We start from the raw sequence: 17,132 nt of genomic DNA on the forward strand, positions 1-17,132 counted from the left end.
CCTGCTTGTTTAAAAAGATTTTTTGGTGGTCTATAAAGACTCCCTGGTCATCTATAAAGACTCCCTGGTCGTCTATAAAGACTCCCTGTTTGTTTAAAAAGATTTTCCGGTGGTGTATAAAGACTCCCTGGTCATCTATAAAGACTCTTCTATAAAGTCTTCCTAGTCATCTATAAAGACTACCTAGCCATCGTTCAAGACACCCTGGTCATCTATAAAGACTCCCCGGTCTTCTATAAAGACTCCCTGGTCTTCTATAACGACTCCCTGGTCATCTCTAAAGACTCCCTGGTCGTCTATAAATACTCACTGGTCTTCAATAAAGACTCCCTGGTCATCGATCGAGACTCCCTGGTCATCTTTAAAGAATCCCTGGTCATCAATAAAGACTCCCTGGTCATCGATCGAGACTTCCTGGTGTTCTATAAAGACTCCCTGGTCTTCTATAACGACTCCCTGCTTGTTTAAAAAGATTTTCTGGTGGTGTATAAAGACTCCCTGGTCATCTATAAAACTCCCTGGTTATCTATAAAGACTCCCTGGTCATCTATAAAGACTCCCTGGTCTTCTATTATGACTCCTTGCTTGTTGAAAGAGATATTCTGGTCGTCTATTGAAACCCTTGGTCGCCTTAAAGACTCCCTGGTCTTCTCTAAAGACTACCTAGCCATCGATCGAGACTCCCTGGTCATCGATAAAGACTCCCTGGTCTTCTATAAAGACTCCCTGGTCATATATAAAGAATCCCTGGTCATCAATAAAGACTCCCTGGTCTTCTATAAAGACTACCTGGTCATCGATCGAGACTCCCTGGTCATCTATAAAGACTTCCTGGTCATCTATAAAGACTCCATGGCCTTCTATAAAGACTCCCTGGACCTCTATAAAGACTTCCTGGTCATCTATAAGACTCCCTGGTCATCTATAAAACTCCCTGGTCATCTATAAAGACTACCTAATCATCGATCGAGACTCCCTGGTCATCTATAAAGACTTCCTGGTCATTTATAAAGACTCCCTGGTCTTCTATAAAGACTCCCTGGTATTCTATAACGACTCCCTGCTTGTTTAAAAAGATTTGCTGGTGGTGTATAAAGACTCCCTGGTCATCTATAAAGACTCCCTGGTCATCTATAAAGACTCCCTGGTCATCTATAAAGACTACCTGTTCATCTTTAAAGACTCCCTGGCCATCGATTGAGACTCCCTGGTCATCAATAAACACTACCTGGTCATCGATTGGTCTTTTATAAAGATTCACTGGTCATCTATAAAGACTCCCTGGACTTCTATTACGACTCCCTGCTTGTCGTCTATTGAGACCCCTGGTCGCCTTAAAGACTCCCTGGTCGTCTGTAAAACTCCCTGGTTGCCTATAAAGACTCCCTGGTCGTCTACAAAGTCTCCCTGGTTTTCTAAAAAGATTCCCTGGACATCTATTGAGGCCCCTGGTCGTCTGTAAAGATAATTTGTAAAGACACCCTGGTCATCTATTAAGACTACCTGGCCATCGGTTGAGACTCCCTGTTCATCGATCGAGACTCCCTGGTCATCTATAAAGACTACCTGGTCACCTATAAAGACTCCCTGTTTGTTTATAAAGACTCCCTGGTTTTCTATAAAGATTCCCTGGACATCTATTGAGGCCCCTGGTCGTCTGTAAAGATTATTTGTAAAGACTCCCTGGTCATCTATTAAGACTACCTGGCCATCGGTTGAGACTCCCTGTTCATCGATCGAGGCTCCCTGGTCTTCTATAAATACTACCTGGTCATCTAAAAAGACTCCCTGGTCATCGATTGAGACTCCCTGGTCATCAATAAACACTACCTGGTCATAGATTGGTCGTTTATAAAGATTTACTGGTCATCTATAAAACTCCCTGGTCATCTATAAAGACTCCCTGGACTTCTATAAAGACTCCGTGGTCGTCTACAAAGCTTGTTTGTAAAGACTCCCTGGTCGTCTATAAAAACTTCCGGGTCATCTATAAAGACTCCCTGGTCATCTATAAAACTCCCTGGTCATCTATAAAGACTGCCTGGTCATCTATAAAGACTCCCTGGTCTTCTATTACGACTCCCTGCTTGTTTAAAAAGATATTCTGGTCGTCTATTGAGACCCCTGGTCGCCTTAAAGACTCACTGGTTATCTGTAAAAACTCCCTGGTTGCCTATAAAGACTCCCTGGTCGTCTACAAAGTCGCCCTAGTTTTCTATAAAGATTCCCTCGTTTGTAAAGACTCCCTGGTCGTCTGTAATGACTCCTTGGTCGTATACAATAAATCCCTGGTCGTCTATAAAATCTCTCTGGTCGCATATAAGGTCTCCCTGGTCTACTATAAAGGCTCCCTGGTTTTCTATAGACTCCCTGGTATTCTGTTGAGGGTCCTTGGTCGTCAATAACGACTCCATGGTCGTCCATAAAAATTCCCTGACCGTCTATAAAAATTGCCTGGTGTCATATAAGGACACCCTGGTCGTCTGCAAAGACTGTCTGCTCGTTTATTGAGAAACCCTGGTGAACTCAAAGACTCCCTGGTCGTCTGTAATGTTTTTTGTTTTTTTTTTATATAATCTTCTAGATCGTTTATTGAGACCCCCTGATCACCTTAAAGATTTCCTGGTCACCTATAAAGGTTCACTGATCGTCTGTAAAAACTCCCTGGTTGCCTACAAAGACTCCCTGGTTTTCTATAAAGACTCCCTGGTCGTCTATTGAGACCCAGGTTGGCTATAAACCCTGGCTTTCTAACGAGTCTCCATGGTTGTCTGTAAAGACTCCCTGCTCGTTTATAAAAACTTCCTGGTCGTCTATTGAGACCCCCTGGTTAACTCAAAGACTCTCTGGTCGCCTGTAATGACTCCCTGCTTTCTATAATAACTCTCTGGTTGACTATTATGTCTCTATGGTCATCTGTAATGACTCTCCGGTTTTCTGTAAAGACTCCCTGGTTACTACATATACTCCGTTGATGTCTATGAAGACTCTCTGGGCGTCTGTAAATACTCCCTGTTCGTATATTAAGGTTTCCAATTCGTGTGGAAAGACTAACTGATCATCGTGTTTCCTAAAAAGACTCAAATATGGGCGTCTATAGAGACTCTTGTGGTCTCTGCTGGCCACCATTAAAATTCTTCTTCTCTTCAACTATAAAGAATCCATTTGATCTCTCCATTCTTGAGGTGGATGGTAGTGTAGTGAGTGTGAGGATGGTGCAAAAAGTGTAATGAGGTCAACGATAAACTTTATGTTTTACATTTTTCGATTTTTACCATATTGAATGTCAATTTTCTATCTTTCTCTGGCTACTCCTGACTTTGTGAAGATTTCCGAGCAAATTATACCATCACTAAAATAATAATTTTAAGCATGATGCAGATTAAGCCACTTCCAAACGCATTATGAAAAATCGCATGTAGAAATTTTAAAGTGGATTTACTCTATAGTAACGAAGCGATTTGTATTTTTCGTCGTTAAAAGTTGACCGAACTATATTCGATTTATATATCCCTAGTATATAGTAATATCCAATTAAGGGGAGTTCACATTATATGCTTTTCAACGTCTGTGATTCATTTTTGGCCAATTTCTACCAAACAAATTGTTTTCATTTAAAACAATGTATACAAAATAACAGTATGTATTTAACTTAATTATACATATTTATTAGGGGAGATAGTGTAAAATAAGCACCTTGATTCTAGGCGATATTTTGTTTCCAAAACAAAAATACGAATTTTCTAAAAACATTCCAAGGGGATAAATCAGTATTGAAAAATCAACAATCAAAATGGATCGCCTTTAATGTTTATAATAGTATGTATATTATTTTATAAATTTTCCAATTCTAAGTAAAGTGTGTTTTTCTTTTTGGAATCTAAACCTTAAATATTAATAAACTAAAAACTAAAACTTAAAATAAATTGTTTATAATAAGAGATTTACAAGATTTGTGATATTTGTTGGTTTTGTTATGATTTGTCGGATTTGTCTAATACAAATCGCATTATGCTCTTCTTAAGAAACACCGTTTACATTAGGCTGGCTAAATGATTTTCACTTTTTTTCTGTGGGTGTTGTGTGAATGTTGAGTTTTAAAACGTTTCTTGCCATTATTTGCAGGGAGTAGGGAGGGATGTTTGTTCCATAAGCCTCTGGAAATTATTTGCTTTTTTTTTAGCTTGGGGGGTATATCAGTGTTTTTCGAATGTATTCTCAGCTTGCCTATGTGTGTTTGTTGGTTTGTTATGTGTGTGTGTTCCAAATTTGTTGTTGTAGAAGTGTGCAATGTTTGTGGATTTACTTGCCTTCTATTGGACGATTGGCAAACAATTGCTCAACTATTGACTCATCGGCCAGTGTTGATGTATCACCTACATTACGATCATTTACCGCTACCTTACGTAATACACGACGCATAATTTTACCCGACCTCGTCTTGGGTAAACCGGGAGCATGCTGAACCACATCGGGCATGGCAAATGGACCAATACGTTCCCTTACCAATTTCTTTACTTCGCTTATCATTTTAGCATCGAATTTCTCATTTTCATTGGGTGTAATGAAACAATACAAACATTGACCCTTAACGGGATGGGGACGGGCAACAACAGCCGATTCGGCAACTCGTGGATGTTCGGTGAGGACAGATTCAACTTCTGCCGTGGACATAAGATGCCCGGAAACATTTAACATATCATCAACACGTCCTGTTATCCATAGATAACCATCGGCATCACGTCGGGCGCCATCACCGGTACAATAATAGCCGGGGAATTTGGAGAAATATGTTTCTTCATAACGTTCATGGTTGTTGAACAAGCTACGCATCATACCGGGCCAGGGTTGGGAGAATACTAAGTAGCCCTCACCTTCACCTTGGATTTCTATGCCGGCCTCATCCAAAAGTATGGGTTTAACACCAAAGAATGGGAAGGACTGTAAAGGAAAAAAGAGGAGTTTTCATTAAAAATCGGGGAAAAAAATATTTTGAGGCCAAATACTTACTGCTGATCCTGGTTTCATGGGTGTGCAACCTGGCAAGGGTGTTATAACATGGCCACCAGTTTCTGTCTGCCAGAATGTATCCACAATTGAACACCTTTCCTTGCCAATAATGCGATAATACCATAACCAAGCCTCGGGATTAATGGGCTCACCAACACTACCCAAAACTCTAAAAAAATTGAATAAAAAGATCATGAGCCGTTTTCGGTATGAAAAATGATAACCCTAAATGTCCAATAAAGGCCCTGGTAATCTATAAAGACTCCGTGGTCGTCTATGAGACTTCCTGGCCATTTGTAAAGATTCCTTGGTCGTCTGTAAAGACTCCCACGTCATCTATTAAGACCGTCTGTAAAGACTCTCTTTACGTGTTGAATATTCTGTTGGTCTATAAAGACACCCTGGTCGTCCATAAAGACTCTCTGGTCTTTTGTTTAAGGTCCTGGTCATCTGTAATGATCTTCCGCTCATCTATAAAGACTCCCTGGCCGCCCATAAAGACTCCCGGCTCTTCTATAAAGGTTCCCTGGTCGTCCTTTAAGTCTCCTTGGACCCCTCTAAAAAGTCTTTGGTCATCTATTGAGGCTCCCTGGCGATCGATAAAGACCTCCTGGTCTTCTTTAAATGCTCACTAGTTGGCTATAAAGAGTCCCAGGTCTTCTATAAAGGCTCCTTCGTCGACTACCAAGACTCCCTGGTCATCCATAAAGGCTCCTTGGTCGTCTATAAAGACTCCCTCGTCTTCTATAAAAACTACCTGGTCTTCTATTGAGGCTTCCTGGTCTTCTATAAAGACTTCCTGATCTTCTGTTGAGGAACCTGGTCGTCTGTAATGACTCCCTGGTCATCTGTAATGACTCTCTGGTTTTCTATAAAGACTCGCTGGCGATACATAAAAAACTCCACTAGTCTTTCAGAAAGGGCCTATAGGAGCACCTTTTCTAACAGAAAGGGTCTATAGAAGCATCTTTTCTTACAGAAGGGGTCCAAGAAGCACCTTTTCTTTCAGAAAGGGCCTATAGAAGCATCTTTTCTTACAGAAGGGGTCTATAGAAACATCTTTTCTTACAGAAGGGGTCCAAGAAGCACCCTTTCTTTCAGAAAGGATCTATAGAAGTACTCTTTCTTTACGAAAGGGTCTACTGAAGCACCTTTTCTTTCAGAAGGGGTCTACTGAAGCACCTTTTCTTTCAGAAGGGGTCTACTGAAGCACCTTTTCTTTCAGAAGGGGTCTACTGAAGCACCTTTTCATTCAGAAGGGTTCTATAGAAACACCTTTTCTTACAGAAAGAGTCTATAAAAGCACATTTTCTTTCAGACCCGGTCTATAAAAGCACATTTTCTTTCAGACCCGGTCTATAAAAGCACATTTTCTTTCAGACCCGGTCTATAAAAGCACATTTTCTTTCAGACCCGGTCTATAGAAGCACCCTTTCCTTCAGAAAGGGTCTATAAAAGCACCCTTTCCTTCAGAAAGGGTCTATAGAAGCACCCTTTCCTTCAGAAAAGGTCTATAGAAGCACCCTTTCCTTCAGAAAGGGTCCATAGAAGCACCCTTTCCTTCAGAAAGGGTCTATAGAAGCACCCTTTCCTTCAGAAAGGGTCTATAGAAGCACCCTTTCCTTCAGAAAGGGTCTATAGAAGCACCCTTTCCTTCAGAAAGGGTCTATAGAAGCACCCTTTCCTTCAGAAAGGGTCTATAGAAGCACCCTTTCCTTCAGAAAGGGTCTATAGAAGCACCCTTTCTTTCAAAAAAAGGCCTATAGAAGCACCCTTTCCGTCAGAAAGGGTCTATAGAAGCACCCTTTCCGTCAGAAAGGGTCTATAGAAGCACCCTTTCCGTCAGAAAGGGTCTATAGAAGCACCCTTTCCGTAAGAAAGGGTCTATAGAAGCACCATTTCCGTCAGAAAGGGTCTATAGAAGCACCATTTCCGTCAGAAAGGGTCTATAGAAGCACCCTTTCCGTCAGAAAGGGTCTATAGAAGCACCCTTTCCGTCAGAAAGGGTCTATAGAAGCACCCTTTCCGTCAGAAAGGGTCTATAGAAGCACCCTTTCCGTCAGAAAGGGTCTATAGAAGCACCCTTTCCGTCAGAAAGTGTCTATAGAAGCACCCTTTCTTTCAGAAAAGGTCTATAGAAGCACCCTTTCTTTCAGAAAAGGTTTATAGAAGCACCCTTTCTTTCAGAAAAGGTCTATAGAAGCACCCTTTCTTTCAGAAAGGGTCTATAGAAGCACCCTTTACGTCAGAAAGGGTCTATAGAAGCACCCTTTCCGTCAGAAAGGGTCTATAGAAGCACCCTTTCCGTCAGAAAGGGTCTATAGAAGCACCCTTTCCGTCAGAAAGGGTTTACAGAAGCACCCTTTCCGTCAGAAAGGGTCTATAGAAGCACCCTTTCCGTCAGAAAGGGTCTATAGAAGCACCCTTTCCGTCAGAAAGGGTCTATAGAAGCACCCTTTCCGTCAGATAGGGTCTATAGAAGCACCCTTTCCGTCAGAAAGGGTCTATAGAAGCACCCTTTCCGTCAGAAAGGGTCTATAGAAACACCCCTTCCGGCAGAAAGGGTCTATAGAAGCACCCTTTCGGTCAGAAAGGGTCTATAGAAGCACCCTTTCGGTCAGAAAGGGTCTATAGAAGCACCCTTTCCGTCAGAAAGGGCCTATAGAAGCACCCTTTCGGTCAGAAAGGGTCTATAGAAGCACCATTTCCGTCAGAAAGGGTCTATAGAAGCACCCTTTCCGTCAGAAAGGGTCTATAGAAGCACCCTTTCGGTCAGAAAGGGTCTATAGAAGCACCATTTCCGTCAGAAAGGGTCTATAGAAGCACCCTTTCCGTCAGAAAGGGTCTATAGAAGCACCCTTTCCGTCAGAAAGGGTCTATAGAAGCACCCTTTCCGTCAGAAAGGGTCTATAGAAGCACCCTTTCCAGCAGAAAGGGTCTATAGAAGCACCCTTTCCATCAGAAAGGGTCTATAGAAGCACCCTTTCCGTCAGAAAGGGTCTATAGAAACACCCTTTCCGTCAGAAAGGGTCTATAGAAACACCCTTTCCGTCAGAAAGGGTCTATAGAAGCACCCTTTCCGTCAGAAAAGGTCTATAGAAGCACCCCTTCCGTCAGAAAGGGTCTATAGAAGCACCCTTTCCGTCAGAAAGGGTCTATAGAAACACCCTTTCCGTCAGAAAGGGTCTATAGAAACACCCTTTCCGTCAGAAAGGGTCTATAGAAGCACCCTTTCCTCCATATAGGTTCTAAGGAAGCACCCTTTCCTTCAGAAAGGGTCCTGTAGAAGCACCTTTTCTTAGAGAAAGGGTCTATAGAAGCACCCTTTCCTTCAGAAAGGGTCTGTATAAGCACCTTTTCTTAGAGAAAGGGTCTATAGAAGCACCATTTCCGTCAGAAAGGGTCTATAGAAGCACCCTTTCCGTCAGAAAGGGTCTATAGAAGCACCCTTTCGGTCAGAAAGGGTCTATAGAAGCACCATTTCCGTCAGAAAGGGTCTATAGAAGCACCCTTTCCGTCAGAAAGGGTCTATAGAAGCACCCTTTCGGTCAGAAAGGGTCTATAGAAGCACCATTTCCGTCAGAAAGGGTCTATAGAAGCACCCTTTCCGTCAGAAAGGGTCTATAGAAGCACCCTTTCCGTCAGAAAGGGTCTATAGAAGCACCCTTTCCGTCAGAAAGGGTCTATAGAAGCACCTTTTCCGGCAGAAAGGGTCTATAGAAGCACCCTTTCCGTCAGAAAGGGTCTATAGAAGCACCCTTTCCGTCAGAAAGGGTCTATAGAAGCACCCTTTCCATCAGAAAGGGTCTATAGAAGCACCCTTTCCGTCAGAAAGGGTCTATAGAAGCACCCTTTCCGTCAGAAAGGGTCTATAGAAGCACCTTTTCCGGCAGAAAGGGTCTATAGAAGCACCCTTTCCGTCAGAAAGGGTCTATAGAAGCACCCTTTCCGTCAGAAAGGGTCTATAGAAGCACCCTTTCCATCAGAAAGGGTCTATAGAAGCACCCTTCCGTCAGAAAGGGTCTATAGAAGCACCCTTTCCGTCAGAAAAGGTCTATAGAAGCACCCCTTCCGTCAGAAAGGGTCTATAGAAGCACCCTTTCCGTCAGAAAGGGTCTATAGAAGCACCCTTTCCATCAGAAAGGGTCTATAGAAGCACCCTTTCCGTCAAAAAGTGTCTATAGAAGCACCCTTTCCGTCAGAAAGGGTCTATAGAAGCACCCTTTCCGTCAGAAAAGGTCTATAGAAGCACCCCTTCCGTCAGAAAGGGTCTATAGAAACACCCTTTCCGTCAGAAAGGGTCTATAGAAGCACCCTTTCCTCCATATAGGTTCTATAGAAGCACCCTTTCCTTCAGAAAGGGTCTGTAGAAGCACCTTTTCTTAGAGAAAGGGTCTATAAAAACACCCTTCCCTTCATAAAGGGTCTATAGAAGCACCCTTTCTTTCAGAATTGGTCTATAGAACTACTCTTTCCGTCATCTGAATAAAAGATCAGATGCATAATCCGAAATGTTAGTGGATTGAGGAGGATTCATATAAATATTCATTCGAAAATCTTTTTTCTGATTTATAGTTCTTTCCTATGCATTTTCGAATTAAGGTTCTTCCAAAACCTCATTATTGTAGGCGGTATAGTGAACCATAGCTCAAACTATTTCTGTAACAATATATTCCCTTTTCATCCATTCCGACTTACCTCAAATGTTCCAATTTGTGTTTAGTCACTAAACCATCACCGAACTTCATCAAAGCTCTGATAGCTGTTGGGGCGGTATAGAATTGGGTAACCTTATACTTGTCAATGACGGACCAGTAGCGATCATTATCAGGATAGAAGGGGGTACCCTCGAACTAAAAAACAAAATATAAAAGCATTAATAAACAGCTTCTTCCCCTCCACCAATGTTTTTTACTTACAATAACCGATGAAGCACCATTGGCCAAGGGGCCATAGACCACATAAGTGTGACCAGTGATCCAGCCAATATCGGCGGTACACCAGTAAATATCACCAGGTTTATAATCGAATACAATTTTAAAGGTTGTGGCAGCATACAACAAATAACCAGCAGTTGTGTGTAATACACCCTTAGGTTTACCCGTCGAACCACTGGTGTACAACATAAACAACGGATCTTCGGCATCCATCCATTCGGGATAACAAGATGGTTCCTTGTCTTCCATTTCTTCATGCCACCAAAAATCACGATCCTCGGTCCAGGGTATATCTTGTTCCACATGATTCTCCTGGCAGGGTGTAACACGTTTCAAATGCGATACCACAATACATTTCTCTACAATATGACCCATTTGCTCGGCCTTAGTCAAGGCAACATCACACAATGCTTTCAGGTACAAAGGTTTTTCACCACGCCATGCTCCATCGGCCGTAATAAGCATTTTGGCCTGACAATCGACCATACGCTCGGCCAACGAGTCCGAAGAGAAACCGGCAAAAACAATGGAATGTACAGCACCAATACGGGCACAAGCCAGCATGGCAATGGGCAGTTCTAAAATCATGGGCATATAAATTGAGACACGATCACCCTTTTGGACACCATGATCTTTCAAGACATTGGCAAAACGGCAAACTTCCTCCAACAGTTTACGATAGGTGAGACCACGTGAATAATCATCTGGATGGTTGCCTTCCCTGCAAGCAAAAAGAGTAAAAAATATAAATGAGAAAATTGTTTGCATTTAAAATGTGTCGCTAATTTTTCAGCTTAATTTCGTTAAATGGACATGTAAATGAGAACATATCAAGTAACTTTTATGTGCTTTACTAAACTGCTGTTGCTAATTTCTTAATTTGTATCTAATTATACGCCGCAACCCACCCAAAGTGTTTTAAATACCCTGCATGCCAAGAATAATTGTTTTGGTACGGGGACAAAATCATAAACTAATAATAAGAGACATAGCAACCAGAGTCGTGGAAATGGAAATTGCTAATTATCTTCGATATTTTGTTCGTTGTAAGCGAGACAGGGTTAAACAAATTTTCTGTACAGCAAAGGAAGTAGGTTCGAATAGTGTATAACTTCCTAAGTTTTTTTTAGACTTTACGATAACTAAAAGGGACTCAATTCCGTGGTAGTTAACGGTGGTGTGAATGGTTATTCCTGTCAACACCAACTGACGCATCCTATTGCTAGTTTTTAGGGCTTAGTTTGGCGGATGCACTCCTTCCTCTCTATGCTATGGAAAATTACTTACTTAGTCCCAATTTACATTAGGCGAGTTTAATTGCGACAATTGTCAGTTTGATGGAAAGAGAGGTGAGGTATATGGTAACCCTTTGCCTCTCAACACCCTCTCTCACCCACAAACTGACAATTGCCGCAAGTAAACTCGCCTAATGTAAATTGGGACTTACTTAGCTGGCCCATTACAGAACATTTGTTCCATAGGCCGAACTAAGAAAAGATCTCCATTTCTCTCTATTTGTTGCTTCGAACTCTGGAATACCGCGCCTTTTCATCTTATCATCCACTTGTTTGCGCCATCTATTCCTTGGACTGCCAATTCTGCGTGCACCGCCAAGCGGTCTGTATTTTTTTAACGGGTTCATTTTTAACGGGTTCATCATCGCTCATTCTTATGATATGGCCTAGCCAACGCAATCGCTGCATCTCGATACGTTTAACAATATTGATATCGTCATCAACTTGGTCTTCTCACCGTTTACCGCCAGACCCACTTTAGCAGATTATCCTTCGACCTTCCTAAAGGTATCAGTTACTTCTTTTACTGATCGTCCCATGATGTCTATGTCATCAGCATAAGCAAGTAACATGTGACTATTGGTGTAGATTGTGCCACTTCTTTTGACGTTTGCCTCTCGTATAACCTTTTCCAGCAGGATGTTGAAGAGATCACACGAAAGGCTGTCTCCTTGTCTGAACCCTCTTTTGGTACCAAACTCTTCGGAGAGGTTCTTTCCTATTTTAACTGAGGACCTCGTGTCAGTTAAACTTTTGGTACCAAACTCTTCGGAGAGGCTCTTTCCTATTTTAACTGAGGACCTCGTGTCAGTTAAATTTATTATACGAAGCCGGATGAGCTTTGCGGGGATACCAAATTCTGACATGGCTGGGAACACCTTTGAACGCAGCGGGCTGTCGAAGGCTGCTTTATAATCGACAAAAAGGTATTGGGTGTCGATCTGCATTTCTTGGGTCTTCTCCAGGATTTGCCGCAGGGTAAATATCTGGTCAATGGTGGACTTGCCAGGTCTAAAGCCGCATTGGTATGGTCCAATTATCTCGTTGACCATAGGCTTTTGTCGTTCGCACAATATCCCTGACACGATCTTGTAGCCAATAGGGAGTCGACTTATGCCCCTATAGTTAGAGCATACAGTCTTATCTCCCTTCTTGTGGACGGGACACAGGATACTCAGGTTCCAATCGTCGGGTACGCGTTCTTCCTGCCAGATGGAACTAACTAGCTGATGCATACACCTTATCAGCGTGTCGCCTCCGGTTTTGAACAGCTCGGCTGATAAGCCATCGGCTCCTGCTGCATTATTATTCTTCAGCCGATTTATTGCTGTCTTTACCTCATCTTGGCTGGGCGGTACACATTCAATACCATCTTCTGGGATTGGGACTGTGGTATCTTCGTCGTCTTCGCTGCTATTGGATACCAACAGTTTTGAAAAATGTTCTTTCCATATCCTGAGTACACTATCTGTATCTGTTACCAAATTACCTTGCTGGTCTCTACAGGAGGATGTGCCTGTACCAAAGCCATCAGTTTGATGCTTGACTCTTTGGTAGAATTTTCGGACTTCATTGTGGTTCCTGTACATCTCGATTTTTTCACTATCCCGCTTTTCCCTCTCTCTCTTTTTCCTGCGGAAAAGACGTTTCTCCTCTCTCCTTTTCTCCCGATATCTCTCTCGTGCGCTACGCGTTGCTACGGATTGTAAAGTAGCATATATGCCGCATTTTTATCTTCGGGCGTGCATACCGTGGTGCAATGGTATGCACGCCCGCCTTGCACGCAGAAGGTCGGGGGTTTGATTTCCCGACCAAGCAACATCAAACATTTTTCAACGGTGGCAAAATACCCCTCAGTACTGTTGGCGACATTTCCTGAGTATTTCAGCCTTGAAAAACTTCTCCATAAGTGGTGTCTTAAGACACGCCGTTCGGACTCGGCGATAAACAGTAGGTCCCATATCATTGAGCTAAATATGAATCGGGGTGCACTCATTGATATGAGAGAAGTCTCCCTTGTCCCGTATGGGATGTTGTGGAACAATGTTTTGTTTAGAAGCACAGCACTCCTGATCATACCATGAATTCCTTGGTGGTGGTCTCTGGTATCCAAGTATGGATTTTGCGGATGTTTGCATGGAGTGGGCAATGCTTTCCCATTGCGCTGATATATTATCGGGATGAGGAGTGCTCTCATTAAGCAATTGGGCTAGTTGAGTGGAATATGCTGTGGTTATCTGTTGTGATTGCAGCTTACCGATATCTAACTTTCGTGTTGTGTCTGTTCGTACTTTGTTTGCTACGTTTAAGCGGGTGCGTGCCTTTGCTGCAACAAGGTAGTGGTCCGAATCAATGTTTGCCTCTCGGAACGATCGTACATCCAACACGCTTGATGAATGTCTTCCATCTATCACATTTTGATTTTTTGTTTTCTGATCTGGAGGCAGTCAAGTGCCCTTATGAATATCGAGATGATTAAATCTGGTACTGCTAACTACTGTGGAGACTGAATTTCCCGAATGTTGGGCCAAAGATATTCTTCTTTCCAATTTTGCCATTAAAATCGCCTAGAATGATTTTAATGTCATGGGCAGGGCAACGGTCATATGTTTCTTTCGCTCGTAAAATATATCTTTGGTCTGTTCGTCCTTGTCTTCAGTGGGTGCATGAGCGCAAATAAAGCTGATGTTGAAGAATTTAGCTTTTATTCGAATTGCAGCAAGTCTTTCATTCCCTGGAGTGAAGCTGGATACCAGATGTTTTAGTCTCCGACTAACTACAAATCCGCAACCAAACTCATGCTTTACATCATGGCAGCTATAATACAGTGCGTCACCTTTAGGTGTTGTTGTGACGCTTTTCCCGTTCCATCGTATTTCCTGTATCACAGTAATGTCGGCCTTGTACTTTTCAAGTACATCTGCCAATGCGTAAACTGCACCTTATCTATAAAGAGTGCGAACATTCCAGGTGCAGATTCACAGATCATTGTCCTTAAAACGTTTGCGGTGTTTGTCAATTTTAGAGGGGTTTGTTTTTTTCTTTGGTTTTTTCATGTTAAGCTGTTTTTTCTAGGGGAGGGTTAACGTTCTTATGGGTGAACGCTCGGCACATGTTAGCTCACTGCCTTTAACGGGTGTTAAAGGCAGTTCCCCAGGTGACACCATAGGGAGGTCAGTGTCCACTTGAGATGAAAGAGGGACCAAGATAAATCCTGGGCTTTGCCATGTTAAAACCGGTTAGGACCGTTCCTTGGTATCTTCCATCCCATTAGGACGAACAAATCCTACAACTTACAAATTATCGAAATTTGGGCATTATTTCTATCAATTTTTTTAGTTCTACCTCTTACCTTTTAAATCATATTCCGATATTCTAAAGTACAAATAGTTGGTTGAACGTATTATTCAAACTAAACGAAAACAGAATAAAAAATATCGCATAAAATAAAATAAATTAACTACATATCGATATATATAAAAATAAAATACAAACATGCTTGTATTGCATAAGAAAAGGTAAGCAAAATCGAATTTTAATTTCATTGATTTTTTTGCTTTTCAATTCTTGTTGTGGCCATGTTCAAACCTAAATCGTGACTTTGCAGACAGCAAGTCAATTGTCAGTTTTCTTGTTATTCCAATTTTGTACCGTTCTGCTGACAACATGTTTTATTTCCCTTAGTAGGTTGGGTTTGTTTGTTTGTTTAAGGGGTCAATACGGAAAGTAGATTACACCTAGCTATAACACGATTTAGAATAATTTCATTAGGTTGCATTCTAAGTTACAAGAATAAGAATAAAAAGTTGTTGTTTTGTTGCTAATTTTATTGTTTGAACAAACAATTGAAAGGTAAACAGGTGTTGAGGCATTTTTAAATCTAAATGTTTTGGTATTGTGTGAGAAGTGTTTGACACTTTTAAGAAAGGCGGAACTAAATTTTAAAAATGTATTGTTATAAATCATGAGTGAAAGATCTAAAGAAACTACTTTACCATATCTGACTATTCTTTCAAACTTTGAAAACATTTTCACAAGATGTTTAACATACGAATTCAAAATCACCTAATTTTTTGTAGTCTTTGTTCTCTCCGGCTAAATTGATTAATGAATACAATTTCGCTAATTTTTATCTAAACATTTATTGAATGAAAATGTAAACATTGTCTTAAGTTTGTTTATACAAATCTTCGGCTAAATCAAATCTATTGCTACTTTGTTGAAAGTATTGAACATTTCACTATTGACGAACACAAAGCGTTCCATATAATTTTAGAAAATGTTGTACACATTATTGGTAAACGGAAAATTGTTTTGAAAATTAGTAATTTAATTTAAATTCATCTCTATCATGTTATGTATAATGTTTCTTTAAAATTAAATATTTTGTTATAAATCCTGTTGTTGAACTATTGGACATCAGAGTAGTTTCTTAGCCGGATAACAGTGCTTAAGTGTTTATATGCATATCGCTACTTTCACTGGGTATCCTTGGATAATTAATAAAATTTAGTTGTGCATATAAGTTGGTTTATTTAGTAATGTTTTTATTGTGTTATACTGAACATCAATCAATTTAATCATGTTTTGTTTTAAATATGCCGTTGTTCTGTCAATTCTTATAATGAGGTCTTCGGACTTGAAATTGAAAATAAATAAAAAAATAAAACACAAACATATGTTGGTTGGTTCCCCCTTGGAATGTATTTTTTATTTAGTTAGGTGGTTCGATTCGGAAGATTTGTCACACAATCGGATGTAATTACAGATTTTCACTCCTCCCTATGTTGCCTTTACCGTGACAATTTTTATTTATTTTACTTTCTCTTTTAATACACTGTAACTTGTAGAACAAAATTTGTCGATTATTTGAATGTTTTCTGCATGAATGACTAATCGTAAACAATGTCTAGAATTCTTTTCCTTTTCGTAATTCATAAAACAAAGAAAAACAATAATTTGCAAAATGCGCAAAAATTGTTTCTGAATTTTGTAAAGAAATATTCTTTTACACAAAAACCGGTATCATTAAACTCTAAGGTTATCAGCAAAAAAAAAAACTTGTTAAAATTTTGGAAAATAAAATTATATTGTAATTTTATATGAAAAATATTTATAGCATTTTTTGAGATTGACCATTACATTACAGCTCTTATGTGGCCCTTTACCTTTGTAGCTTGGGATGAAATGTGTACATGCCTTCAGCACAAATAGAAATAATAAATTTGACATTTTTTGGAAAGTTTTAACAGTTTTTAGCCTAAACATACTCAGGACAGTTCGATATGCGACCATGTGTTGTGTTGTTTACAATGACCTAAAAAAATCTCTTTGCAAAAAAATTTAATTTACTTGTGAACATTTTCGTCCGATCATTTTTCACAACTTTCGACGTGGATAATAACGCAACGATCAAATTATGTAGATCTTTGTATGTCGACAGAAGAACATCCTATATCACTGTGAATAATTGGTTTAGTGAATTCAATCGTGGCCGACACTCGCTAAAAAACGAAGGTGGTGAGTGTCGTCCCAAAAGGGCCGTTGTGCCAGAAATAATTAAGCCTTGCTTGAACTAATAATGCAAGATACCGTGAGATATATGCATCCTTGGGCATTTATTCCACCAACTAACTAACACTAACACAACTAGCACAATTTGACAATCGCTCAAAAAAGGTTCTTGTCGATTGGTGCAAAGAAATTGTGAATAAATACGATCGCGGTGCTGCAAATGAGGTTTCTAAGATTGTTACAAACGACGAATATTGGATCTATGTGTATGATCACGAAACAAACGAGCAATCGACCGTGGGGGTCTTCGAAGATAAGCCAAATCCAATGAAAGTTGCTCATGGAAAAAGCACTTCGAAGCAAATGGTCGCCTGTT

The 17,132-nt window shown here is 40.6% G+C and overlaps 1 protein-coding gene across 1 annotated transcript in view; it reads right to left on the reverse strand.

The window, feature by feature from the left end:
- Positions 1-3,646: 3,646 nt before the first annotated feature.
- AcCoAS (acetyl coenzyme A synthase) overlaps positions 3,647-17,132 on the reverse strand; it is a 47,678-nt gene continuing 34,192 nt past the window's right edge. Inside the window, exons 2-5 of the mRNA XM_073984811.1 lie at positions 9,930-10,668; positions 9,709-9,863; positions 5,011-5,179; positions 3,647-4,941 (exon numbers count right to left, since the gene is read on the reverse strand). Of these exons, the coding sequence (XP_073840912.1) occupies positions 4,303-4,941; positions 5,011-5,179; positions 9,709-9,863; positions 9,930-10,668 (1,702 nt within the window). The 3' untranslated portion in view covers positions 3,647-4,302. The remainder of the gene's footprint in view (positions 4,942-5,010; positions 5,180-9,708; positions 9,864-9,929; positions 10,669-17,132) is intronic.

The sequence above is a fragment of the Musca autumnalis genome, unplaced genomic scaffold (genome assembly GCF_047663935.1).
Source record: "Musca autumnalis isolate F117 unplaced genomic scaffold, ASM4766393v1 scaffold_4, whole genome shotgun sequence".
Taxonomy (NCBI): domain Eukaryota; kingdom Metazoa; phylum Arthropoda; class Insecta; order Diptera; family Muscidae; genus Musca; species Musca autumnalis.